At 35.3% G+C, this 27,123-nt stretch overlaps 3 protein-coding genes across 11 annotated transcripts; 2 read left to right on the plus strand and 1 right to left on the minus strand.

The window, feature by feature from the left end:
* Positions 1–12,507: 12,507 nt before the first annotated feature.
* Positions 12,508–17,722, plus strand: LOC137942662 (uncharacterized). The gene is made up of 3 exons (XM_068788391.1): positions 12,508–13,102; positions 16,502–16,844; positions 17,505–17,722. Exons 1-3 carry the CDS (start codon positions 12,960–12,962, stop codon positions 17,565–17,567), a joined length of 549 nt encoding a protein of 182 aa, XP_068644492.1. The 5' UTR covers positions 12,508–12,959; the 3' UTR covers positions 17,568–17,722.
* A 583-nt stretch (positions 17,723–18,305) lies between these two features.
* LOC137935498 (interactor of constitutive active ROPs 2, chloroplastic-like) lies at positions 18,306–24,980 on the plus strand. 9 transcript variants are annotated; one of them, XM_068780148.1, is made up of 5 exons: positions 18,306–18,482; positions 18,655–18,821; positions 19,888–19,933; positions 22,113–22,293; positions 22,974–24,980. In XM_068780148.1, exons 2-5 carry the CDS (start codon positions 18,809–18,811, stop codon positions 24,621–24,623), a joined length of 1,890 nt encoding a protein of 629 aa, XP_068636249.1. In that variant the 5' UTR covers positions 18,306–18,482; positions 18,655–18,808; the 3' UTR covers positions 24,624–24,980. The 9 variants fall into 9 exon arrangements, with proteins under 9 accessions (XP_068636249.1, XP_068636262.1, XP_068636281.1 ...); XM_068780161.1 differs by lacking the exon at positions 18,306–18,482 and adding an exon at positions 19,212–19,248 and having other exon boundaries at positions 18,564–18,821; positions 19,893–19,933; XM_068780180.1 differs by lacking the exon at positions 18,306–18,482 and adding an exon at positions 19,212–19,248 and having other exon boundaries at positions 18,564–18,793.
* LOC137935553 (low temperature-induced protein lt101.2) lies at positions 24,964–25,485 on the minus strand. The gene is made up of 2 exons (XM_068780211.1): positions 25,306–25,485; positions 24,964–25,205 (listed from the first exon to the last, which is right to left on the minus strand). Exons 1-2 carry the CDS (start codon positions 25,384–25,386, stop codon positions 25,122–25,124), a joined length of 165 nt encoding a protein of 54 aa, XP_068636312.1. The 5' UTR covers positions 25,387–25,485; the 3' UTR covers positions 24,964–25,121.
* Positions 25,486–27,123: the final 1,638 nt, after the last annotated feature.

Here is a 27,123-nt window from a genome sequence, read left to right on the forward strand (position 1 = left end):
GGCATTTGAAGTTAGGTGAAACGGGGCGGTCAGATGCTTTCTTTTAGAGGACGCTATGGAGTTTCAAATCTCTACCCTTTTGTCATTTTGATTTTTCAAACGCTCCCTCCGTCCTTACTAATCTATCCTATATATACTAAAGCAATGGTAAGGTTAGCCTTTTATTTTATTTTTGAAACTTTTGCTCTTAGATTTTGAGTCTGTAAATTTTAGTTAATTTCTCTCTTATTTTGTGAGAGTGCAATGCAATACCGGGTTCCCCTTTACACTAAGACTGTGCAGATAGATGAGATAAGAGTAGATGTGTGTTTCAATTGGGAAGCAATGAAGGTTTTGTGAACTAAATTTAACTCTAGCAGATTTTCTTCCCTAGATTCTCTCCCCTGAAAATCAGCTACAATTTACACCTTGGTGCTCTTTGTAATTCTTGGCAACAAAGATAAGGAAGTTTCCTACATAGATTTGGTTTTTGCTAGGGATGTCCATTTGTATGAAGACATACTAATCAAATGGGCAAAGATGAAAATCCCATGCAATTTGTAATCAAATGAATTTGACAAAAGAAACACAACACTCTTAATCATTTTTTTTTTTTTTTTGTGTGTAATTCTTGCTTCCCATCCCCACAGTCACCTCTCCAATTGCTTTTTGGTGTTCATTTCGTTGTCGAGACTCTCCATTGATTTAGGGATTACCAACTCCCACCGTTAGGAGTATAAGTTCCACTTGAGAACTCATTTCTACCAAAGGATGTCGAAGTATTTTTTTTAATTTTTTTTTAGGCTAAACGTCTCTGACAATTTGCATTTTGTTATATCGCGTTCTTGTTGTGGTCTAAGAATCATAATGGATTAGGTTCCAATTTTGCAAATTGTTTTTTGGCGTCGTTTAATTTTTGAGACTCTGCATTGATTTAGGGATTACCAATAGCCATTCCTAGCAACATAGAGTACAAGTCCTACTTGATAACTCATTTCCATGAAGAGAGACAGGAATAACCATTTTTTTATTTTGAAAAACTAGTTGAGACTATAATAGTAGAACTGTATTAACTTAACCAATTTGACCAAGTATGATTTTTGGAGGATGACTAAGTTTGACTCAAAAGGTAGATGAAAAAAATAATTCTTATGTGAATATGATAATTAAGAGAATTTAAAAATATCCCAATAAGAAAGTTTCGATATGGAATATAATAATAGAAACTTTCTAAAAATAGACTTCTCATATAAAGCAATTACTTTTTAACACAACTTCACTAATTTCCACATAAAATATTCAAGAGATATTTTTTAGAATAAGAGAGATATAGGACACTAATATTTAAAATTTAGAATGAGCAAACAATACTTTCTCATTCAAAATTTCAGACTTTGTAAAAAAAAAAGGAAACTAAACTCATATGGGGAAAATTTTCTCTTAAGCAAATTAATGTGATGTGAGATCGAATAAATAAAACTTTTAATCAAGGAAAGATAATCAAGTTGGTAAAATCTTGAGTAGAGTTTGAAAACAAATAGGAAACTTAACCGACATTAGCAACTCAAAAAGTGAATTAAAAAATTTAGATTTTTGTATCCAATAGGATACCAGCATGACCTTTGATTTTTTTCAATGTAGATATCTCTCTCTAGAATTATCATATTGAGAAACGGTTTACTGAGATATAAAGTAGACTCCCATAACTTTATTTTGAGATATAATTCTCAATATAAATTCTTAGTCATGTTGGTACAAATTGTTCATAAAATTGAGGCTTTTTACTGCTATATGAAACTTTTGAGCTGATTGACCTCTATTGCTTCAAATCTCGATTTTTCTCTCTAGAAAAATTTGATTCAAAACTTCTTTTTTGAGTTAGAAACTAGACTCAAGTATCTTTCTGATGGTATATAGTTTTCTACATAAACCATATACTAAGAGAGTTGAGAAAACCAATAAAAATAGGAATCGGGAAAAAACTAAAGGAAAAATAAGAAACTCCTTTTTTTTTTCTTTTTCTTCTTCTTCCTTCATTTCTTCTTCTTCCTTCATTTCTTCTCCACATTCTTCTCCTTTTCCATGTCAAATGTTTGCCCACTAATACCATATTGACTTATAAGGCCAACACATAAACACAAAAAATGTCAAGGGAATGAGAGAAGAGAGGAATTCTAGCTCTTGAGAGAGAGGAGAGAAAAAACCAAGGGAGATAAAGAGGAGGAAAAGTGAGAGACGTGTAAGGATGAATTTGAGCCAAGAGGAAGAGGCCTGAATGTTCTACCCTATATCTTGAGACTATATTTATAGTTGTGGAAAGGTGTTTACAATGACTACAATCCCCTTAGGATTACATGCTTCAAAAGGAAAAAATACATAAGAAGACATACATTTGTTTGTGTAACTACAATTCTATGTCATCTCTATGGAAGTTCTCCTTAATAACCATGTCACCACTACACACATGGGTGCCTTTTAACAAACACCTTATTTGTGACAATGCTTAGGAAACTTGATTAGACATGTATAAGGAGTGTTTTTGGGTGCCATAGTGAGTTTGAGGATTATAAATGAAATAGGCAAATTTAGGAGATGCCCCATTGATTAGTGACCCTCTTTTCCAAAATTGAAGAAGAAAAGAAACATAAGGATGAACATGATGGGAAAGAGATCAAAGAGAGTTAAGGAGAAAAGACCTTAGTAGATTCCTGATAGTGAGGGTATGAATCAAGGATCTAGTCGCAAGGACATGATCCTTGAAGAATTGAAGAGAGTGTTGGACAAAGTAAAGAAACCTAGTAAGTGAGTTGAAGAAGATGATCATTAAAAGGATGAGTGTGATTAGATACATAGAGTTGAAGAAATGGGAGATGAATGAGGTGGAATTAGGCTTTGAAATTATCAAATCATATTTGAAGTATTAAAAGAAGAAGAAGCAACCTCATGAATTTGAATTAAAGGTTAGCAAATAGTGAAGCCATGATAATGAGATAAGTTGAAAATTTGAAATCGTAAAATTTTATTTGAAAAAAAATATTCTCAAGATGAACTAGAGAGTATGGTAAAAATAAATGGAGTTTTGGGCTAGTTCATGCAAAAAACAAACTTAAAAAAATAAAAATGAAACCAAACGAAAAGTGATGCATACAAGGGATGAACAAGCCACCTCAAATTGAGAAAGATGAACATGAGACCAAGAGTGTCCAGTGAGAATAAAGGGTAAGAAAGCTAGGAAGGAGAAAATATAGCCCTGGGAGACTGCACCGGCTAGTTCAACCTGATTTAATTGGAATCCAGTTCTTAAAACATAAAATTAGAGAAAGAATAAAAATAGGATGACCCTACCGGTTTTTTTGGTTCTACCGCTAAGCCATCAACGTGACCAAGTCAGTGTAATTGGTTTAGTTATCGTTGGTTGGACTCTAAAGTTTTGTTTTAAGTTTTAAGTTTTAAGTGCATTCTTGAAGCCCAAAGCTAAGCTCAAACATGCGAGAGGGGTAATTTGGGTTCCAACAATGACTTTCCCAATTTGAAGAAGGAAGATGAGGAGCATAAAGGTTCAAGAGAATCAAGGGATTCAAGACTTCCTAATAAGAACCCTAATTGTGGAAGCTCCTTTTCTTTTCTTAAAAGTGCAAAAAAGAGTTAAAAGAGAGGTTAAGAGAGTTGAAATAAGAGAGATGGAAAGAAAAGAGGAGTTGCGTAGAGGAAGAGAGGGAGATAGAGAGAGAACTAGAAGGAAAAGAGGAGAAAATAGACGAGGGTGCTAGGGCACGAATTTGAGAGAAAGAAGAGAGCAAGAAAGATTTGGAAAAAGCTTGACTGATCTTTTTCCTTTAGTCAACAACCCTATTTATAACATTATTTTGGAAACTCTTTAATCAACTAGAATTACATAACTCAATGAGAGATTTTAGGAAATTGAAAAGATTACATCAATCTAGGAGAGATTCTAGGAATTGAAAAATTACATCAATTATAAAGAGTAAGATCTTATCAAGAAGAGGCGGAATTTTCCCTTTTTTCCTCATGCCCCACACCCCTTGGTTATTTTCACTTCTTGCCCTTATGCCCCACAACCCTTTGGCCATTTTCCTTTTTTCCCCCTTCATTCCCCATACCCATTGGGTTCTATCATTCCACCCCCTCTGAAGATCAATCTTGTCCTCAAGGTTGGAAATTTGGAAAGAGAAGAAGGAAGTCATCTTCATGTTCTCAAGTGGCTTTTTCTAGTGATGTTTGATCCCATTGAACAAGGACCTTTGTATGTAAGCAAGAGCCATGTCATACTTAGTGTTTCTTTAAAATGGCAAGCGGGAGAGCGATTGTTTCTGCTTTAATGGATGACATGGCAGTAGACATGATTTGTGCCTTTTCGAGTTGCTTCTTGAGTAGAGAGATGTGGAATACCAAGTGGATGGTGGATTCCTCTACTAGGTGCAAATAGTATGTCACTTTGCCCATTCGTTGGAGCATTTAGAAGGGTCCATAAAATTTTGGAGCTAGATTCTAATTCCTTCTAATTGTTGTTGATATGGTTGAAGTTTGAGATAGACCCAATTACCCATGGAGAACTTGACATGTACTTGTGATCATGTTGATTATTCATACAATGTTGAGCTAAGTTTAGATGGTGCTTGACCAATTTCAGGGTCTGATCTCAATCTATCAAGACTTCTTCAAGAGCTACGATAAGCATGGTGCCATTAACATATGATGGAATGATCAGAGGAGGTTTATCACACACTACTTCAAAAGGAGACACCTTCACAGAAGAATGATATGATGTATTGTAAGAGTACTATGTCCAAGCAAGACAAACGCTCCAAGAAGATGATTTGTCATCCACGAATCCATGCAAGTAGGTTTCTAAGTCTCGATTAAACACTTTGGTTTGATCATCACTTTTAGGATGATAAGCCATACTCATTTGTAAAGTTGTGCCCTGCAATAGACAAAAATTCTATCCAAAAATGATTGAGAAAAAAATGAATCTCTATACAACGTTATAGTTTGTGGCATGCCATGTAGTTTAGCTACATGAGTGACATAGGCTTCGGCTATGGTCTTTGCAGTGTATGGATACTTGAAGGGACGTGCTCCAAAAAGTGTCTCCCATCCTCATCTCACTTGTCTCACATGAGTTGCTCCTCTTTTATTCTTGCCCTCTCTTCTCTTCTTCTTTCACCTTCTTCTCTAAAACTCTAAACCTTCTAAGTATGCAACCCTAGAATATGACATGGTAGTATAGCATGGATTCTAGGGTTGTAAATGAAAATTGCTCAAAAGTGGAATAAATCTAAATATTACCAAATGTTGTTAATCTTATAGGAGAATATCCGTACCATGACAAGGATGGCGCTAGACAATAATTGGAGGTAAAAGTTGCATTTGTTGTTTTTAAAGCTCTAGTTGAGTTGGATCTTGCCTGTGTTTATATATATATGTAAGTTTTTTGTTATGTCTTAGCAATGATTCAAAAGCTAATGAGGATGAAGTATGCACTTGTATACATGAGCAGTTCTATTAGAATGAGATGGGGCAATATGATATTTAGAGACCTCGTGAACAAGATGATTATCATTATGTTTCCTTTCTCTTATTTTACCATTCAAAATTTATATCACATACATGACGTAGTTGAGCTATGTTATTTGATCCACTATTATGACTAGATTGCTAAGATGTTTACTCTTTCTACCCTGTTGTTCCCATGTATTGTTATCACTATTGTAATTTGATGCAATATGCCATTAATATTGACTAGGGAACATTGGTAGGCAAAAATAGAACATGGAGATGTGGTGAAAACCCAATGAAAGAATGGTCTGACCAAAATTTGCAACACACTAAAAGAATAGGATGAACTTCAATACTCAAATCATTATTTGCCTATTATTTCTTTTCCTTTATGCAAAACTTAGTAGTCATACCCTCTTCTATAATGTTGGCACATATTTTGTTTTTGTATTTATGCATGTGCAATTTCTATGTCATGGCACCCATTTGATTTATAGTCATATATTTTTTGTACGTAAAACTTTTTTTATATCTTGTGAATTTGACTTTTGAAGGTATTATCTCCATGACTAAAAGTTCTAGTCTAACTCCATCCACACAACTTGTTGCATCACAAGTAGCATGAGGAAAGATAGACATAGTTTGGAAACATTGCATATTACTTGATGCAAATAAAGGTGTTAATGTTAGAACAATTCAATGCCTATATTGTTCAAAAAATATTTAATGGTGGAGGAATATATGGGATAAAAGCTCGTTAGTAAACAACAAGGGAAAACTACTCATTGTCCAAAAGTTCCTCCAAAAGTACAATATCAGATTTCCTGTGCCTTAGATGAAATTAAGAGTGAAGTATATTCATATGGGGCAAGAGTAGTAAATCTAGGTGATGAAAATGGAAATGATGAACCTTTAGGGAAAATCCAAAGACTTGAATATGTAGGTACTCAATTTAAAAATAAAGGGTACTTGGGATAGTATTTTCTTTTGTGAACTACCCTGAGTCTCAACCATATATTAGAAGTTTAATGGCAGGGAAAAAAAGATATTGAAAAGGCAGAATTATAATTTATGAAATGGATGTTCAATGTTTGTATTCATTTGAATGCTCCTTCATATCAATACTTTCAACATGTGGTTGATATTATAATTTCTATTTGGTTAGGATTTAAAGGTCGCATACATCACAATGCACAGGGCAAACTTTTGGATTTAAGTGTTACAAATATTAAAAATCATGTTGAATCTTTTAAAAGATATTGGACACAAATAGGATGCACCCTAATGGTTGAGGGTTGGATAGATACAAGTAACTAGACTTTAATAATAAAAAAATTGGTTTATTGTCCTCAAAGGTTAGTTTTCTTAAAATCAATCATTGCATTTGTAACTACAAAAATGTCGTTCAAAGTGTCCAAGGAAGTCATTAATCCATATGAGTAGATAATATAGTCCAAATAGTAACAAATAATGTAGCCTAACTATGTGGGTGCTAGAAGACTCTTGATGCAAGAGTTTCCAAAGTTGTACTGGACTCCTTGTAATGTGCATTTTGTGGACTTGATACTTGAGGATTTTGCTAGATATATAAGAGAGGTGCAACAAGTGGTTGATCATGAAAAGATTATAGTACCTAGTTTGTTTACAATTATCAATTTGTGTTTACTTTGGTGAGAAAATTCAATGAGGGGAAGAATTGATTCGCCTAACAAGTACTCATTTTGAAAAAGAATTCCTAACTATAGAAGCTCTTCAAAGAAATAAGCTTACTTTATAATCTATGTTGACTAGTGAAGAATGTATTAGTAATAATGTATGCAAAACATACAACTTCTATCACTTGGTATTAAATTATGAGCTTTTGCTCTCAAGCACTAATGTTATTAATATTACAGACCCTCTTGTTAAAATTTTAAGGATGACTGACAGTGATTGTAGACGCTCGATGGGATACATTTTTGAACGGATGAAGATGGATAGAGAAACAATAAAGACTATCACAAAAGGGGAAAAAGAGAACTATGAGCTTTATTTTAAGTTTATACATCGTCATTGGGAAAGTCAATTCCATTCACCTCTTCACTTAGCAGGTTATTGGTTGTACCAAAAATTTATTTTAGCCCAACATCTGTAACAGAACACATTGCTTAATGCAAATCTATTAGATGTCATTGAGAAGTTTTATAATAATGATTAAGATATTCAAGTGGCAACTATTAGTAAACTAGGACTTTAGACGGGCGATGGCTATCAAGTCACATGACAAGATGCTTCCAGGTAAATACATACTTTTTTACAAATGTATTTGTTATTGTAATCATCTTTTTTTAAGCTTAGATATTACATATTGGTTTTTTTGTTATTTTAATTTATTTTTTTTACAATTGAATAGTGGACGACATTTGCAAATAGTGCTCCAAATTGGCTAAAGACTGTTATTTGATTATTGAGTCAAATATGTCATGCACTTAGTTGTGAGCGTAGTTGGAGTATTTTTTAGTGCATTCACTCAAAAAAGGAATAGATTAGAGCAAAAAAGACTAGATTAGAGCAAAAAAGACTCAATGATCTTGTATTTGTGTATTACAATTTGCAGTTGGGGTAGGTTTAATCAAAGTTTAATCAAACTATCTCATTACTTTTGGTTGTTAGTTCTCAATTTATTAATTATACATATATTTGTTATTTTTAGGCAAAAAAATCAAAATAACGCGAAAAGTTATGATCCAGTTTCTTTTGAAGATTAGGTACTAGAATTAGAGCCTCCATTAATTGATATTAGAGACTCAAAGTTTCATAACGTCATTTAATAGTTTTAAATTTATTATTATTTTTTGTTAGAATTAATCTATATAGGTGGCAATGGCTCGGTTTAATTGAAATCAAACAGTAGTTTGATGGTTAGTTTGTTTTTTATAACATTGGAACAAAGGGACAAGGAGAATAATTTTTTTCTAAGGAACCACCTAGTAGACCTAAATAAAAGTGGATTCATTGTCAGCTTAGCTCCACAAAGGCGTATTAGACCCCAGTTTTGACTATTGTTCTAGTCATTGTATGTTGTTATGTACGAATTAAACAAGACGATGTATGGTTTCAAGATCCCCCACAAATAATTGTGCTATGATTGTAATAATATTTGAGGCTACTCATGGACGCTTGTGTGTAGGAAAACAACAAAAATGTAAAATTTAAGGGGGAGTTCAAGTACATATTATGTATATGCTATAGAGGGAGTAAAATGTAATAGCCAAAGGGAGAGCATTGGGTGATGCTAGGTGGATCATTACTATAGGGGGATCATACCTATAGTCCCCATTATAAATTTTGATGATGTAAAAAAGGGGGAAAAATTGGAGTGAGCATAGAAAAATGATTACAAAATGAACATAGCATTGGAATTTGGGGGAGTCAAAATGGAAGTGTTTAATTTTTATATTTTATATTTATTAATATTTATACATTTATTGTGCTTATATTTTCACATGTTTATAGGTGTTTGTCATCATAAAAAGGAAAGTTATTGGTCTCATGATTCCCATTGAGACAATTTTGATGATAACAACCATTCAAGTTACTAATGGTATGTGTTTAGTATGTTGGGTAGTCCAAAAGTCCTCTACCAAATTTTTTGGCAACATATCCATTTGATTACCATACTCCAGCCCAATGGTCCACACAAAATGAAAGTAAACAACTCATGCCCCAAAGTACACCATCCAAATAACCCATCAACACTGTTTAATTGAGCACAAGAAAGTAAAAACCATTTTGCACAAATAACTAGCCTATAACAGGCAAGAAGTGTAAAATTGGCAAATGAAATTGACCACATAACAAGAAATTAGCTACTTCAATTGAAAAATTGAAGAATTGAAGTGCAAAAGATTGAAGGAGTCAAACTCCATGCAAAGAAGTCAAAAATGTCAATAAGAAAGATGAAGCCTTGAAGTGGAAAGGCAAAAATAAATAAATTAGCATATGGTGAAAAAGGAGCAAAATGAGTTGACCCTTATAAAAGATTCAACCCCTTGTCATAGTTGAGAGGTGTTGATACCTTGGAAAATAAAAAGGTTTTAATAAAAAATGGGTGTCAACATCCACTAGGAGGAGACGACTCCTCATCACAGTATTCAACTTTTGTGTCAAGATGGAGAAAAAAGTGTGGAAACACCTAAGAGAGCTGAATTTTTTGGTAGAAAAAGGGTGTTGACACTCACTAGCAAGAGTCGATTCCTAGCATAGGATTCAATCCCCACAAAAGCATAAACATGAAGAAAAAGGAAAGATGAGTCCACGACTTCGTGCAAAAATTCAAATTTAGAGTCTTCCAAGCCTAGATCTAGGAAATTTAGGTCTCTAAAATTAGTGAGTGACCTACAGTTGTGTTCAATAGAAACAATAGGTTAGCGCATATTTTTCAGAAATTTTAAACCTTTTTTTACCTATTTTTGCTATATGAAAAAAAATGTTATGTGAATTATAAAAATGGAAAATAGTTTTTTTTTTATATTTAGACCTAATTTATCATATAGTTGCATACGACTTGAGACCCATTTACTTTTTTTTTTTTTAGGAGAAAATTTTAATACCTATATTTGGGTTTTTCATTGGAATCTTAACGAGATTTCTTAGTATAATGAAGATTTAGAACTTAGAGTTTAGGGTTTGGACCTCCTATATTCATATATGAAAAAAATGGTACTAGTTATAGATCAATTGGTGGCATATCAAATATGACTTATGGCTTGTTGTTCTCCTATACCCGATAATGGCTATGATGAAATAGGGAACAAAATGCTCAAAAGCTCCTAAAAAACCCCATCCGTTTAAACCGAATGCAAAAACTTTTAATACACTTTTAGAGGGATTATAATGTTGCAATATGATACGGAAGTGTAGCCCTTGACCCTTGGCAAGCTCTATTCAAAGGCTAATATGTATCGCCTCATATATGATAGGCATAAGTGATACATGCAACATTAGGGTTGTAAATAGGTAATGGACCAAACGTGTGACAAATATCTTGTTACATGTTCTTTTTATGTTAACTATGTTGGATAACAACTTATTTCATATCCGATTTTTTTACACATTTATTTGTCTATAAAATGGTTAAACAAGTAAGTAAATAAACAATTTAAATATTATTTTAAAATTACACAATATGATAGTAAAATAGCAAAAAATAATTAAATATTTAAATTAAATTATAACATCTTTTAAGATTTATACATAAACTATAGACAAATGGGTAATTGGATGCGGAAAACCGATAATTTATTATATCCATGTTGTTTATAAAACGTATGACGGTGAGAAGGTAAGATAACCCTAGTTCATAAATAGGTAAAAAATATTTTTTATAATTAAACAGGTAAACTAATAATTGGGTAGTTCATAAATAGGTAAAAAATATTTTTTATAATTAAACAGGTAAACTAATAATTGGGTAATCAGTAAATTTGTACCCTCGAAGGATGAGATGTCCGTCAAGAATTATCAATTTCTCTTCCAGGGGAGTTAGTCCAAAATGAATCAAACATGAATTACTCCTGCATTACTCAGTTCATTCGATTAAGTCGTTAGTCCAAAATGATCTCCTCTTCATTTGAATCACGTCAGGTAATATGCTCAAGCAAAAATGGGGGAATTAGGTTTCATACCTATTTTGCCAATCATCCACATGAATCGCGCACGGGACGCGTTTCTCCCTCCCCCCAAAGGAAAAAATTTCCCTCATTTCCCTCTGCCTTCATCTCCCGACAAATCTTTTTTCCCCCTCTTCTTCCTCTCGTCTTCGCTCCCTTCTCGGCCTTCCTCCCCCAAATTTTTTCCCTCTATCTTCTCCCTCTCGGCCTCCGTCGCAGATGTGCCATTGCAAAGCACGGGAGGCCGAGCTTTTGTCACAGAGCCGTGCCACCGCTCCATAGCAAAGCCTCCCAACCTCCCTCTCTTCTCCCACTCGGCGTGCCGTCAGAATGCCACCTCCGTTGCCGTTACCTACTGGCCCACCGTTGTCTCCCGCTGTTATCGGCCCCGTGAGGAAGATGACGCTGGTTTAATTTTTCCGAAGTTAGGAAAAATTAAACCGTTTCATAACTTCATTATCCATATTTTTTTATTTATAAAATAATTATTTTTATTTATTAAGTATATTCATTTTATAATTATTATATTAAATTAGTGATTTAATAGTTGTAATTAAAATATTTTTGAAGTAAACATTGCATAAATTGTTTTGGTTTAATTATCCCATTGCTATAATTAATTAAACCAATGGTTTTAAATTTTGTGGTAATATATAATTAATTAATAATATGTAAAAATATATATTATGTTATCGATAAATTAATATATTTATTTTTTATTACTGTATTAAATTAGTGTTTTTTAATATTAAAATATATCTTATATTATTAAAAAAATATTTATTTATTTATTATATTCGCTTATGTTATTTTTCTCTTTTTTTAATTTTTATAATTTATTCTAGTCACACATAATTATTATATTAATTTATAATAAACTATAATCATTAAGTAATATAATATAGTCTTTTACTAATTAGTTTATTAATATTTTAATACTATACATTAAATTACTTATAGGTGTAATAACGATGTTTATTTTGGTTAATTATCTATTTAGTTATATCTTCTATTTAAGTATATTATAAAAAAATATTCATTCTCTTGTTTATATTATATATATTTATTTTGGTTAATTATTTATTTAGGTATATCTTCTATTTAAATATATTATAAAAAATTATTCATTCTCTTATTTATATTATATTTTTTATTATTTTAGAACACTATTTTCCTGTGCATTTGAATTGAAATCTTAATTTCATTTAACTTAAAAATGTGGACTTGGGGACGTATAAATCGTGACAAAAAAGCCAATGAACAAAGTGATAAAAAGTTCTCATCAGAAGCAGGAATTACGAGGTCAACTATGACCCAGGAGCCCTACTCAGACAAGGAAGCAGGAATCTCTGCCACGCCATGAAAACTGGAAATCATAATCTGATTCTGACTCCTCATTGCCTGCAACTTACGCCAGGAGAAGAGAACCTCGAAGCAGTGAAAAGACAACGATGTGAAAACGCCATTGTATGTGAGTTTACCGAGGATTAATTACCTGACAGTGTTGCTGCCCTCCCGGGACGAAGAAGGGCGATCTAGGCTCACAACAAGTCTCATAAAGGTAGAATAGTTAATTAAACAAAATTTCCGGTCGGTGCTGACTTTGGGCTGATCTGGTCTGAGAGTGAACGGTGGGTCCAAGAATCCACGGCGAGGGAGAGGTGTTCTTTGATTGGCCCAGGGAAGGCAATGGAAGTCTCAAACTCACCTCATCTGGTAGTCGGTGGGACGGCAAGTGGTCACGTTGAGTTGGGGTGGTTCTGCTATTAACGGATTTTAACGACTGCACCTCCGGAAGTAGCGTGCGCTATGGCGACGAAGAAAGTGCTGAAGGCACTCGAAGCGACGCCGGAGACTTTCCAAGAGTTTGGACAAGTGATCGAGGCGTCTCCTGACGGTCATGAATTCGGTTCTACAGATGCCCAATTAGAACTCCATCGAGGTATTCCCAGGTACCCAATTCAGAAACTCTTCTTGTTTATTCTCGTAAATCAAGCTGCAAGCTTTTACCAGTTTATCTTATCCACCGTTCAAAAATGAGATCTGTTTCTCTTTTCTTGATTCAGAAATTTATACAAAAAGGTATAAGAGTAATCGGCTTTGATACATTGAAAAAGCAATGGTGGTCTCAGCTGATCCTAACCTCATTCATTTGTCTGTCGCAGCCATACATAGTGAATCACTTAAAGTAGCCTTTCTAGGAGTAGGGATTGTTCATGAGCTCGAAGGAAAGTGTCTTAAGCCTTTTGATACTTTCATGTGCCCCAAGGACAAGATTCAAGGTCAACCATTGGGGTTTACTGTGCCTTGTGACGTTGGGCCTCATCTAATCCTGTTGATGGTTTCACATCTATCTCCAAGAAGATGATTTCCTGAGTATGATCTAGTGGGAAATTTGTTTCTACTAGAGACGAATGGCTTATGTAATTTAGCCCAGAGATAGGAAGCACTTCCAATTATAATGAATATGAACAGCTAGGTAAAAGGAGTTAATGTGATGATCTGGGTATTATATTTCTCATATTACTTTGATGGTGGCGATGGTGTTGCTTGTGTTGATAATGAAGACAATGAAGATAGTTCTGAAAACCTAGGAGCACCAGATGATGATGACCACATTGATGAAGATGATTGCTCTATTGCAATTGACTTGACTTAGTTGAGATAGAGGTCATGGAATAGATAGGATGATAATTATAGGTGGCAGGAAGCTATTCAAAGTGTTCTTCTAGGATGCAAAGACATGGAATTATGTTAGGGTTTTAGTAGGTCATATGATCAGATTCCCCTTCTGGGATACATGTGTTTTTCTTTCTACTCCTAACTTTGTGGGCAGTAAAGGGAATCCCTTCTATTAGCAGATCTCGCAACTTGGACATTTACATGAATGTTTTGACTGTAAAAATGTGAGTATCAGCTACTATACCTCACTAAGGATGTGAAGTCTTGTCTCACTAATATAGGTATCCCATGGCATATTATCAGTGTATTATTATTCATTTTGTTATTATCATCAGCAGCAGCAGTGGCAACATCTAAATATTTTGTTTTACTGAAATTTAAGTGCCTTTTTTACTGATAAGATTCAAGTTTGGAAATTTGTTGGTGGAATCTATTAAATTTAACCTCATGACTTTGATTTAGAAAAAATAACAAAAAATTGTTGTTTTTTGGAGCCATTTGAGCAGTGATAAGGGTGTATCAATGAAATAACTAGTTGTAGATCTTATTTTTCTCAAATTCAATTTTTTGATTTTTTTCTTGAGCTTGAATATTTGTAATAAGGCATCCTATCATGATCCAAAGCATCAGATTTTTATTAGTCTTCAAAGTAGAAGGACGAAGGTCCCAGTGCTTATTTGTCTTTATAAATAGAAGCACCCTATCATGTCAATCCCCATGTGATTAGTTGTATTTTTTTTTTTTATGATCTTAGAATCAAGACTTACAGAAAAGTTGTTACTGTTTTAAGATGTAAAGGATGACTAGTTTTGATTAGAGGTTCCAAACTGTTTGAAATTTTAGGAGAAATAAAATTCATTGATTGATTGTAAATTGAGTAAATTGGTGTTCTATTTATAATAGAGGAAACACATGATCAGAGTAAATTAAACTGCAAATGTCCTAATTACACCCAAAGTAAAACTCCCAATAAGAAACAAAGTCAATGACTATTGTAGAGAACTGATAGAATTGAAAGACTTCTTCCATAAGACATGTAAGATTCCTCCATGTTAATTCTACCACTGTGAGACTCCTGTACCATGAGAATCAAGTAAGACTCCTCCATAATTGTTTCTTCAACACTCTCCCTCAAGTTGGACTTTCTAACTTCAGCTTGCAAAGATTTCTTTAGTCTCTTCAATTTTCAACTGGCTTCAATACCTTTGGTTGCAAAATTCTTCATGTTCTATTCTCCTCCTTACTTGGATGTTGTTAATTACTGGGTTTTTTACGACAATTTGTGGAATTCTTCATGGTAAACTCCTCAACACTTCTTTCTTGTACTTCTCCTCAAGCTGAGTATTGCTCTTTCTTTTTTTAAGAGGCTTAGCTTGCACAAAATAAATATGAGAGAAGAAAAAATCATTCCTAGTTAATGATAAAACTACATACACTAGTTAAAATGGTCTAAGTCTAAAAAAAAAAATTCTGTTCAATATCTAACGCGGACAAACCTAATTATAGGGCATTGGAAAGACTACTTATTATTTTAAGGGTAGCCCAAAAAAATACCACTTGGGTGAAAAATGAAAAAGACTTGACTCAAGCTGGATGTTGGACCCACTTCTGTTTATCGTAGGTAGTGGGTCTATAGGCATTGCTCCAAAGTAATAAAAAAATGACAAATTGAAGAAATACTAAAGGTTTACCTACACTTGTTAAAACATGATTAACAAAATTGGAATTTACAGAAGACTAACAAAAGTTATCAGTTTTGACTCCAAGGAGGGGAAGCATGACTAATATTGTAAGAAACAAAACAAATGTGTAAGGAACGTGTCTAATTCATGATCAAAGTGCATAAAATAAAATTAAACAAAAACATTGACCATGGTGCTGATGTTAATTTTGACTTGTGATGTTAATTTCCAACTTTGATAAATAACTTAGAAACAAATTAATATACTTAACAGCAGATCATAAAAGTCAACATGGAAAAAAAAAAGGATGCCCGTCCGTTAAATGCCAACTCAGTATACTAACTAGGAGACATACACAATTGAAATCATGCAGGTTGCCAGATATTAGAGGTGCTTGCCACATATTATCCTTGAAAATCAAATAACAGAATCATGGAATAAAGAGTGCATTACATCAGCATTGAAATGAGATACATGACAGCCAAGGGAGATCAAACCGAGCCCATATGGACGAGTAGATGAGGACAAAGGCAAAACAGTAGTATGTCCTGTAGTCGATGTTATCCTTGCATTGCAGATTCCAGCACACTCATGAAGGTGTGCTAGCATCTGCTGACATCTACTGGCATATGATGCAATGCAATTAAAGACTCGTCAGCTACAGGTTGAATATTGCCTAACGAATCAGAGAAACAGTAATGGTTCTTTTTATCTCTAACCAATGCATGTTTTCCTTTGTTCAGCACTAGTACCAAAAAACCCAGACAAAGACAGAATGTCTACTCATCCTTAAGGCAAGCAGAATCCTAATTGAACTTTAACAAGCCTGTTGGAGTAGGGCCAAGTAGATTAGAAGACATCAAACATTCAAAGGGTCCAATTTGGTGATAGCTCTATTTCAACTCTACTTGATCAGGGATGTTCTAATTTATATTTTTTTAATTTTTAATTTTACGAATTTAATAATCCATACTTTGTTGTCAGTAGATTATATATCATGCATATACAAGACCGGAAGCTTAAATTTTCAAAGATTACTCATCATGCAAAAGTAACCCAATGCCTTGGTTCTATTGGCGGAGAGGAATGGTATCTTGGTGTTGCAAAGGCTTCCATTTTGGATGAAAACAGAAATGGTACTGAGATGGGCAATAATGTGGTCAAGTCAAAACATGGTCATTATTATGGTCCTCCTGCTGCAGATGATGTACATGTTTTCCGGATTGTGGGCCCTAAGTTCTTGAAGCTTAATGTTGGGACATGGCATGCTGGCCCTCTATTCAGAGCAAAGGAAATGGATTTTTACAACCTGGAACTGAGCAACACCAATGTTAGTATCTTGATTCGTTGTAATTTCCTATAATTCATTTCCATATTTTGTTCAATTGTGCTATTAATTTGTATAATTTGTGAAAGTGTTCTGCTTTGAAGAACAGATCACATGTTATTATTCTCTATAATGCTGGCTGAAATGGAAATTACTAACTGCCTAGTCTTATTGTTAGAACAGACATCCACTGTTTGAAATAGTAATGGCATCATGTCTTCTTAAGACCCAATTATAACCAAATAAAATGGGCACTGTTTGCTGAGTAAAATGGAGTTGTTCTGAATTAGCAACCTTCAAGATTTTGCCATTTGTGCCTAGTTTTTTTTATTTTTTATTCCCATATTGCTTTTTTTTTTTTCCAATTCGGTTTATCTTTTATGCTCAATCATATAGAAGAAAAAGAAGAAACCAAACAGGTTAAAAAAAAATAGAATAGGAAACATTAGGAGATATTCTTTACTAGTTGAGCTTGATTTGGTGTAACTTGTATGATAATTCAAGCACTTATTGATTGTAAGGAATAAAAATCAATGACTGTCTATATTTTTTCCCCTATCAAAGGTGCTTCTTGGGGATATTTACTTTGTGATGCTATATCATACACAGTTGGAATGATTGCCTTACTCTTGGTTTAAGATAATTTTTTTTTTTTTGATGTAGGTGGTGGATCATACTACACATGATTTTGCAGACGACGGAATAACATTTATAGTGGAAGATTAAGGTATTATTTTCAATTAAGAGAAGTTGCTTTTGTAGAACTATCGTGTGTCGTAATGCTGGCTGAACTGCCTCAGGGCATGTCTGTGTATCTTTCTAATAAATTATGAGGGCTTTGTGACTCTAAGATCACGTAATAAATAGTCTTTTATTTTTTATTTTTTGGGTGTCTCATTGTTGGAATAGAATTATGGAGTCTAATGGTAAGATATGTTGGGATTTTGGTGAGAATATAAATGTAACAAAATATTAAGCACCAAACTAGCATTTTTTACATGAAATCGTACATAGAAACATAGTTCAGGACTGAAATAATTCTCCGAACTGTTGAAATGGCATATTGCATGCCTGTGGCCCTACAGAGCATTATTAGTATGTCGGTCTAGTTTTTGGGATCCAATAAACTTCTCTTTATGACCTGCCAGAAGAGTAGCTCGCATCATCGTTCAGGTAAACCACACACTTATGGTGGACAACTTTCACTTTGAAACCTCCTCTTTTGCTCATTAGATTTTTCTTGTTTAATTTGCAGAAATATTGTTCCTTAATTTTTGGGTTAATATGTTTATCTCTCGGGACATTTTGAAATCATTCTCACCCAGGGAATTATCTCCATCTTGTCGTAATAAAAACAGCAAGCATGCAACTGAATTGTTATTGCTCTGTTACAACTCAGAAAGCCTTAAAAATGGTTGGGATTTTTTAAGTCGCGCCTTTAGGGACAATGAATCCGTCCAAAGCGCTTCTCCAACGCACACACTGGCTCGACTAATCAGGTTTATCTCTTTGCTTTCATTGCAAAGCAAGCAACCGTAAGTGGAGTTTGCTTCTGCTGCACTCCTCCCCCGCAACAGCCTCGCGATCTCACCGTCAACGACAAGTGCTTCTATGTTACTGGAATCGCCGCGCTCATCCCAGGTATTTTTTCCCGGACGTAAAACGACGGTTCTTTTTAATTTATTTCTCAACTGAAGTAACGACAAAAAGGCCCGCTCCCTGGTGCCACTCTTCTCTTCCTTCACTCGTTTCCTTTTCGCATACTATTAACGCCTCCATATCTATTATACGCATTATGCGCTCTCTCTCGTAGAAATTTCCTCGGTTACCGCGCACGGCCTGAGAGGAAGTGAAGAGGAGTTGTCTTCTGAGGGTACAAGCCCTCGTGTTTGTGCTTCCTAGGATTCAGTAAGCAAGATCCCGAGCACCGGACCTGCCTTGTCTTCGTCTTCGTGAGTCTCTGCTTCATGCTTCGTTTCAGTATGTGGATCTTTTAAATCAGTTTCTTTTTCTTTCTTTACTGATGTCTGAGTTCAGTGAGTGAAGTTGGCGAGAATGAGTGTTTTCGTTTTTACTTTTAAGATGGAGTACGGAAAAGAGTTCTACCGGAGAAGGCTGCGTTTGAATCATAGTGCCCTGTTGTTTTCAGCTATGCATTGCAGCCTTTTGAAGATATCTTTCGTGGAAAGTTGAAAATATTTAGTTTGGGCGTTTGTTAACCGCTTTATACTGATCTCCTCCCGAAAAGTTGCTCGCTTTCCCTCTGTTTCGTCATTTTTATTGTTCTTACTGTAAAATGCTTGATGGCCTGAAGGATTATTCGGTTAAAAGTTGCGCATTTGAAGATTGTTTTCTTCTTCATCTTTTCAGATCGCTCCATTGAGCTTTCAACTGCGCAGATTCGCAGGTATTAGTTATCAATCCGTTTATTCTTTTATTTTTTGGATTGGGAAATGATTCAAGCCCGCTTGAGGTTTTTCTTTCCTATTTTCGAGCGTTCCTTAGAATGCAAAAGTATGGAAAGTTTCCGTGTTTTTGGTTTACAGAAGAGTATGGTAAGTTGATCAATGGCGAACCCTCTGCGCCGTGATTTTCGGCGACGGCTCGCAGATAATTCATTTGGTGGTGGTTTGTTGTTGAAATAACCAAAATGCCCCGAAAATGCTTACTACTGCCTTTTGGAAAGATAGTGATATAGTTCACCTAGGGTTCTTCTGTAATATCCTTTTTGGTCGGTCGAGAATCGATATGGACTATAGGCACTGACTAGCGATGCTCGAGTAAAAATTGATTTTTTTTCCCACTTTTCCACCTGCCATAAGAATTTAAGATCGGACGGAGAAGAAAGAACTGATACTTAGTTATATTTCACCATACTTGATTGTGGTAACGTAAGTCTCTTTAAATTTATGCTGCACGGATCGGTTTGGTTGAGTTGCTACTGATCAGGTGGGCCTCTATAGTTTGACGTTATTTACTTATTCAGCTCTTCGATGCAACAGATTCCCGTGGTTTGCTCTCATCTTCTGACTTCTGTCTGTGCCAGTGCAGGGCGTGTGGGACCGCTTGATAATGCAGACACCAAAGTCCAGGTGAGATAAACTAAGTGTACTTCAACGCTCGTTTTCCGTGTTAGAATAAGCTGATTAATTCAAAGTGTTTGTCTTTTACTTTTTATCTGTGTTTGATAATTTGGAAGTTTGTGTTTTCATCTTAATTGAACTCGTTATTTTTCTTTTCTTTTCTGAAGAAGAGCACAGAGAGGTATTGTTTTTTACTAGATCTTCAGTCTAACATCCTGAACCCTCCGTTGGGCTTTCCGTTTTCATTGTAGTGGGACTGGTTTTAGTATATTTCCCTTTCCTGCACTCCGGGTATGTCACTGCCTGTCCTTGGAGGTGTTCAAGATAAATGGTGAACGGGTAGGTTTGGAACTGGTATTAATGTGTAGTGTACAATGCAGCTTAGACGGAAATGATCCTTGCTGTCTCTGTATAGTAGGTACAAGTAGACCGAGAAAGCAAGCAAAGCCACTTATTATTAGACAGGTTTTTGTGACTCAGGGTTGACTCACAAGATTTCAAGGGAGGCAGGTCGGTTCCCAGGGGCAAATGGCTCTGAATACTCAGTCTGGCCTAGATTATGAGAGTAGGCGGGTCAGGACCGGAGCCGGGACGAATCGCGATTCTTGTACCCCACTCATCAATCTGGATCACCCCGGCATAAAACCATTTTTATGCGAATGGGGTAACTTGGTATGCGAATCTGGAGCTGCCGAGTCAGATCTGATCCCGAGTCACAAAATCCTGGTACTAGGTCCCATACGGCCCTGATTATGTGATGACTTTTAAGATATGGTGGTTTACTTATTTTGTTGACTTTTCATGCAATGTGGACCATTATGACCCAGACCAACTCCTCCAAGTAACACTAGCGTGACTTTTAACTGAATCATTTTTCTTCCTCTACATTCTTCGGATCAATCAAGTTGTTGTCCAACTCTAAATCAATAGGCTTTTGAGATTTCTCAGTTTTTTGGCTGTTTTGCCTAGTTTATTATGGTATTTGACATCTTAGATTCCTTAGGCTGTGTTTGGAACATAGAAAGTGGAGAGAAAAGAAAAGGAAGAGAAAAAAAAGAGAAAAATAAAAGAAAAGAAAAGAGAAGGAAATAAGTTTCTTTTCTCTTGTTTGGATGCCCATAGAAAATGAAAGAGAAATATAGTTTCTCTTGTTTGGATATACATGCGGAAAATGGAAAAGAAAAGAAAGCTAGTAATATTTTAAAATTGTGATGATTAAATTTTCTCTCAAGTTTCCATTTTTTTTTCTTTTCTCCCTAAATTTTATTATTTTGTGAGAGAAAATTTTGTTAACTAAGAGAGAAAGTGACTTTCCCTCTTATTTTCTTTTCTCTCTCAATGATTCTTTGTTGCCAAACAACAGAAAAGGGTTTTCTCTTCCCTTTTCTTTTCTTTTATTTTATTTTATTTTCTTTTTTGTGGGTTCCAAACAGACCCCTAGTGTTTGTTACTACAAAACAGCTAGTTCATCAACTTATTACGGAAGAGAGAAAAAAAAAGCATAAGTCTTCAGTTTACTTTGTCTTTTCGTTACTTTTTGGTTGCAACTATTTTTATTTATTAGGGTTAAGAACCTACATTCAACGCCTGATATATGACATTTTTGCCTACAAGTGTCCGAGTTTCAAATTCATGTGTATATATCTTGTAATATTACTAAAATATCTCTGTTATTAGTTTTAAAAAGCTAACTTTAACTTATATATTTCTTAAAAAAACTCTTTAACTTTGACATATGAAAAGGATGAAAATGCCCATATCCAGGTAAACTTGCAACTTTTTTTTTTTTTTTGTGCTTGTGCAGATGAGCTTATTCTGTGTAGGCTCATAGACCCGCCTACAAAATCATTTAGGCTTTTCTAGCACCATTTTTTGGAATCCTGGATTAAGTTATTCGCACATATCTTGTATGGGTCATAAGGACAACTTATAAGATTATACGGTAAACTGTTCATATTATTATTCGTATAGGAGTCTTTTTACTTTCATATACCTGCATTAGAGTAATTCACTGAATTTAATGATAAGAGTGTAAAAGCAAGTTTAGTGAGCTTTAATTTGGAATCTAGTGTATGTACGCACTATTTGAAAGGTAGAGCATGTAGGCTATTGTATAATTTTATAGCAAGAACTTTGATAGTTATGTTTGATTTTGCCTGGCTTTTCATGTACTTAATTATTTTTTCAGGAGTGGAGCCTCTGAGGTTCCACAAAGAACGTCTCCTGTTACACCTCGAACTCGGCAGTCAAAAATGACTACTGGATCGGAGTCAGACTCACCCTCCTCTGGTCGTCCGATGATCAGGACAGCAGCTGATAGAAGTCCAAAAGTTCTTGAACGGAAGTCACCTAGGAGCCCTGCATCAGAGGTATGTGACTTCGCTAGAGCTCTCTGTGGAGTTGAATCGAAGACTGTCAGCTCTTACTGGTTGGGATAACTATCGTGTGATGTAGGGTGCTGGTAATTGATGGCTGTTTGAGTGGTAATGGCTAGTGTAAATGAAAATGGATGCTTTATCCCGATCCAGTAACTTCATTATTAATTTTGGAAGAAAGTTGGGTGGTTCTTAAACGCCAATAACTTGTTCTCGAGGGCAAGATTGTGTTTTTTATGACCTGGTCTGTCTGTGTCTGGTCTCTCTAGGGACTCTTCCTGCAGATGTTGGAATATAACTTTTTTAAGTTCGGCATGTTTTCAAAATGAATGTTAATTTAGTGGTCAGAGTTACGATTTGGTATTGCACCGGGTTTTCCTGTGTAACGGTCCGTCAGGCTGATGGGCTTTCTCATGTGTGTTTCGGACTGAGCCATATGCCTTTGTTTATAAAATGTAGTTTAACATTTTTTTATATGTTCGATCAGAAGTCTGACTAGTTTGCAGGTACTTTTTTTGTTACAATTACTCTCTCTTAAACATCATAATGATGAAAGAGTAGAATTAAACATTTTTTGTTCTGAAAGTTTTGCTTTTTTATGTCTTTTTGGAGATTTGATAGCATTATTCTGGACTTGCTTTGACTTCTCGCTTTTAACTATTTTCCAATATCAGAAGAAGCGGCCAAGCAGGATTCCTGAACTAGAAAATCAGGTCTCAAAACTTCAAGAGGACCTCAGGAAGGCAAAGGAACAGCTTAGTGCGTCTGAGTCGTGGAACACACAAGCACAGCAGGAGGCAGATGATGCAAAGAAGCAGCTTGCAACCATGGCTGCCAAGCTTGCAGAGTCACAAAAACAGCTAATCGACCTCTCAGCATCTGAGGAGGTCCGTCTTCAGGAGCTTCGCAAGATATCCCAGGAGCGAGACAAGGCATGGGAATCTGAGTTGGAGGCTCTCCAGCAGCAGCATTCAATGGATTCAGCAGCCTTTTCTTCAGCAATGAATGAGATCTCAAGGCTCAAGCACCAGCTTGAAATGGCTGGAGAATCTGAGGCTGTCCATGCCAAGCAAACAGAAATGGCTCAGTTGGAGCTCCAGGCTCTGAAACAAGACATGTTTGCAACCCATTCCCATGTTGAAGACCTAAAATCCCAAGTTAGATATTGCAGAGAATCTGAAGCTCGTGCTAAGGATGCTGTCAAAGAAACCTTGATCCAGTTGGAAACAAGCAATGCTGCTATGGAAGTACTAAGACACGAGGGATTAAAAGCTGCAGGGTCTCTTACATCTCTATCTGCAGAGTTAGAAGAATCGAGGTCCCAGGTGTCTTCACTCGAGCAAATCATCACCAAAATGAAGGCTTATCAGTTTTCAGCTACCTGTGAGATCTCCAACAACTCTGAAGGTGGAAATGGACTTCCAGATACAACTAAAGAAGCAGAGCAGCTCCAAACTGAACTGACTTCAGTAAAAGCAGAAGTGGAACAATTGAAAGCTGCTTTTGAAGTTGCTGAAATCAAATGCCAAGAGGAGCATATACAAACCATGATGGAAATCCAATCCGTTTATGAGCTGGTTGAACAGATCAAATCTGAAACAAGCAAGAGAACACTATTAGAGGTAGAGTTGAAGAAAGCCAATGAAGATATAGTGGAACTGAAGACAAATCTAATGGACAAGGAGACTGAACTCCAGGGAATAGTGGCTGAAAATGAAGGGCTAAGCATGGAAATCGAGAAATATCGGTTGAGAGAGAGAGACAACGACCTGGAGAAAGAACTTGAAAAGTTGAAGGCAGAAGCGGCAGATTTGAAAGCCAACTTGTTGGATAAAGAAACGGAACTACAGAGCATTTTGGAGGAGAACGAGTTGTTGAAATCAGATATAAAGAAACGGGATTTGGAGAAGGGACAAGGAGAAACAGAGGCTGAGGCAGCTAGGGCTGCTGAGAGGGAGGCTTTAGCAAAGTTGAACTATGCGAGTGTGGAAGCAGATCAGAGCACGAGAAGGCTAGCCAAGATTACTGAGCAGCTTGAGGCAGCCCAGGCTGCGAATTCAGCGATGGAGGCAGAGTTGAGGAGGCTCAGAATTCAGTCAGAACAGTGGCGTAAGGCTGCTGAGGCTGCGGCTGCAGTGCTATCTGGGAGTAATGGTAAGATTATAGGGAGAACTGGATCGTTGGATAGTGTGGAATATCATCAACATGTGGGTGGGAAGCTGATGAACTCACCTTACTCGGATGATCTGGATGATGATTCCCCTAAGAAGAAAAATAATATGTTGAAGAAAATTGGTGTGCTATGGAAGAAAGGGCAGAAGTAGAAGTAGAAGTTTTACAGTTTATTATTGTAGGAATCGGGGTAAGCTCTCTTCTCTTTTAGTTCACTTTATGCTCCCATCAGACAACTCTTATCTTGGCTCTGTTGCTGTGCGCTTAATATGTATGTGGAGAGGTTATTCACGAGAATCTTCATCAATTTGGCTATGTTTTCGTCTCAAATCAAAACATGAAAACAAAGGGCAATTTGAAACTAGTTTTCGCATGGTGTTAACGGAGTCTTAAGGATGGAAGATTGATGAGTCTTTTTTCCTTTTTTCTTTTTCTTTTCAATATCATGTTAATTCCGATACTGTAGAATTTCTTAGCAGGAGGCGAGAGGAACAACAGATTCCACAAAATGATGGCGAGAGATTATGTATTAAACACAGTTTTCTTCTCACATGCAGAAAATTATAATCTACATTTCTAATTCTACACAGAAAACATGGAAACAAACTACTGGAAAGCCACGGATTTTCTTCGATAACATTTCTGTTTCATCATCCCACCAGCACATAAATAGCATAGATGATACCAGGAATATAACCCAACAAAGTCAGCAACAAGCAGATCCAAAACTCAACCTGCAACAGCAGAGCAAGGGCCCTTCAATATCGATTTTCACTTCATTTCAAGTTCTACTCAGAAAACCACAGAGATTAAAGAAGAGAAAAAAAGAATTACTCCACATCCATAACGAAGGAAGACTCCGACGGGCGGTAACAGGATGGCCAAGACCACTTCCACGAAGGTTTCAGAGCCCATGACTGCTTGCTCAGCTACTCGGAAAGACGCCTGCTTCAGCCTTCAAGGTTCAGCTTTAGTACGGAGAGCGACTAAGACAAATGTAGGGGATGAAGAGGCAGTGAGAGGCCACCTGGACTAAAAGCTCTCGGCGCTTGACGCGTGGTGTTTTCTTGTACTGATATTTTTGATGACTCACAGGGATTGGTTGATCCGGTCAATTGCTTGTATGATTGCTTATATGGTTTCCGGAAACAGATCTTTGGCGGTTTGCCATTTATTCCAAGTTAAATCTACTTTTTCAGATATCATTAATTTTTTTTGTCATTAATACCTTTGAAAAAAGTAATATATTTTCAGAATAATTTTTAAACACGATTTTTTATATATTTTCATGTAATTCACTAAACATATAAATATATACGACTGATCTAATACGAAAAATTATTCGGTGCAAAATATACGAAACAACTATCTTAACCGTCCAATATTGATAAGACGATTTAGATAGCCGTTTGATCAGACGACTAAGATAATTGTTAATCATGATAGGACGACTGAGATAGCTATTTCGCATGTTTCGTACCAAATGGTTTTTCGTATTGGATATATCCTCATAAATGTAAGCCCATGAGTGGACTTATTTTTATCTTAAAATTTTAAAAATAATTTTTTTTATAAGTTAAAACTTTTTTGCACCTAAATGTAATAGATTCTATTGTTCGTACATAGAATTTGTTCATGCAAAAAAACAAATACAATATATGACCTATTGCATTTGGAAATACAATATATCATAGTGGCATTAATTGCATTTTTCATTTCTATAAATGTTTTGTAGTCAATTCTAGAACCTTCACATAATACAAGAGATTTCAAGGGAAGGAGAGGAGAAGAAAAAAGAAGATATGAACTCTAGCTCTTGGGAGAGAGAGAGAGAGAGAGAGAGAGAGAGAGAGAGAATGGACAAATTGCAATAAGGGAATGAGACTCTTGATGCTCTTCCCTCTGCCCATTGGACTATATTTATAGTTGTACAAAGATATTTATAATATCAATAATGCACTGATGATTACACTTCTTAAGAGGAAAAAGTCATAAAAAGACATACTCCAACTTGTTATTAAAAAGTTGTTTGTTTACCATAATGTTACCCTATACAAGTGGGTATCTCTTTAACACCCATCAAATGGGTATTTGTAACTTCACTTTGTAAATAATCTTGGTCAAGAAACTTCTATGCTTGAAAAGAAATTCATATCTTGTGAGGCTTGAAAATAAGATTTTGATTGCTTTGTTTTGATTCATCTTGTTCATGTTCGCATTTTGCTTATAGTCTTCATCTTGTTCTAATCTTATTCTCTCCCTTACTTGGATATTTTAGTCACATAAAATTTAATTACCACAACACATGAAATTCTTCATTGTTGGTTACCTCTTTCTTATAGTTATTCTTCTAATTCTACACCCCAAATTGGGGATCTCTTTGTTCAGTACCAAGAGTTCCAACTTGCAAAAAATATCGCTAAGAAAAGAAAAATTACTCGCCCAATAATAAAACTATTCCAGTCTTAAATAGTCGCTCAAATTTAATTTCAATTCAGCTCATTTTAAGGCAATGAAAAGAGTCTACTCACTTTTAAGGGTAGCTCAAAATACCATTTGGGTATACCACCTGGATAAAAAAAATTGAATTAAGCTAGATGTTATGCAAACTCCTAATCTTTGCATGTAGTAGGTTTATAGGCATTGCTTTGA

The sequence above is a fragment of the Aristolochia californica genome, unplaced genomic scaffold (assembly GCF_029961685.1).
Source record: "Aristolochia californica isolate CCGP_79_NKW_82.1479 unplaced genomic scaffold, dmAriCali1.0.hap1 SCAF_10, whole genome shotgun sequence".
Taxonomy (NCBI): Eukaryota; Viridiplantae; Streptophyta; class Magnoliopsida; order Piperales; family Aristolochiaceae; genus Aristolochia; species Aristolochia californica.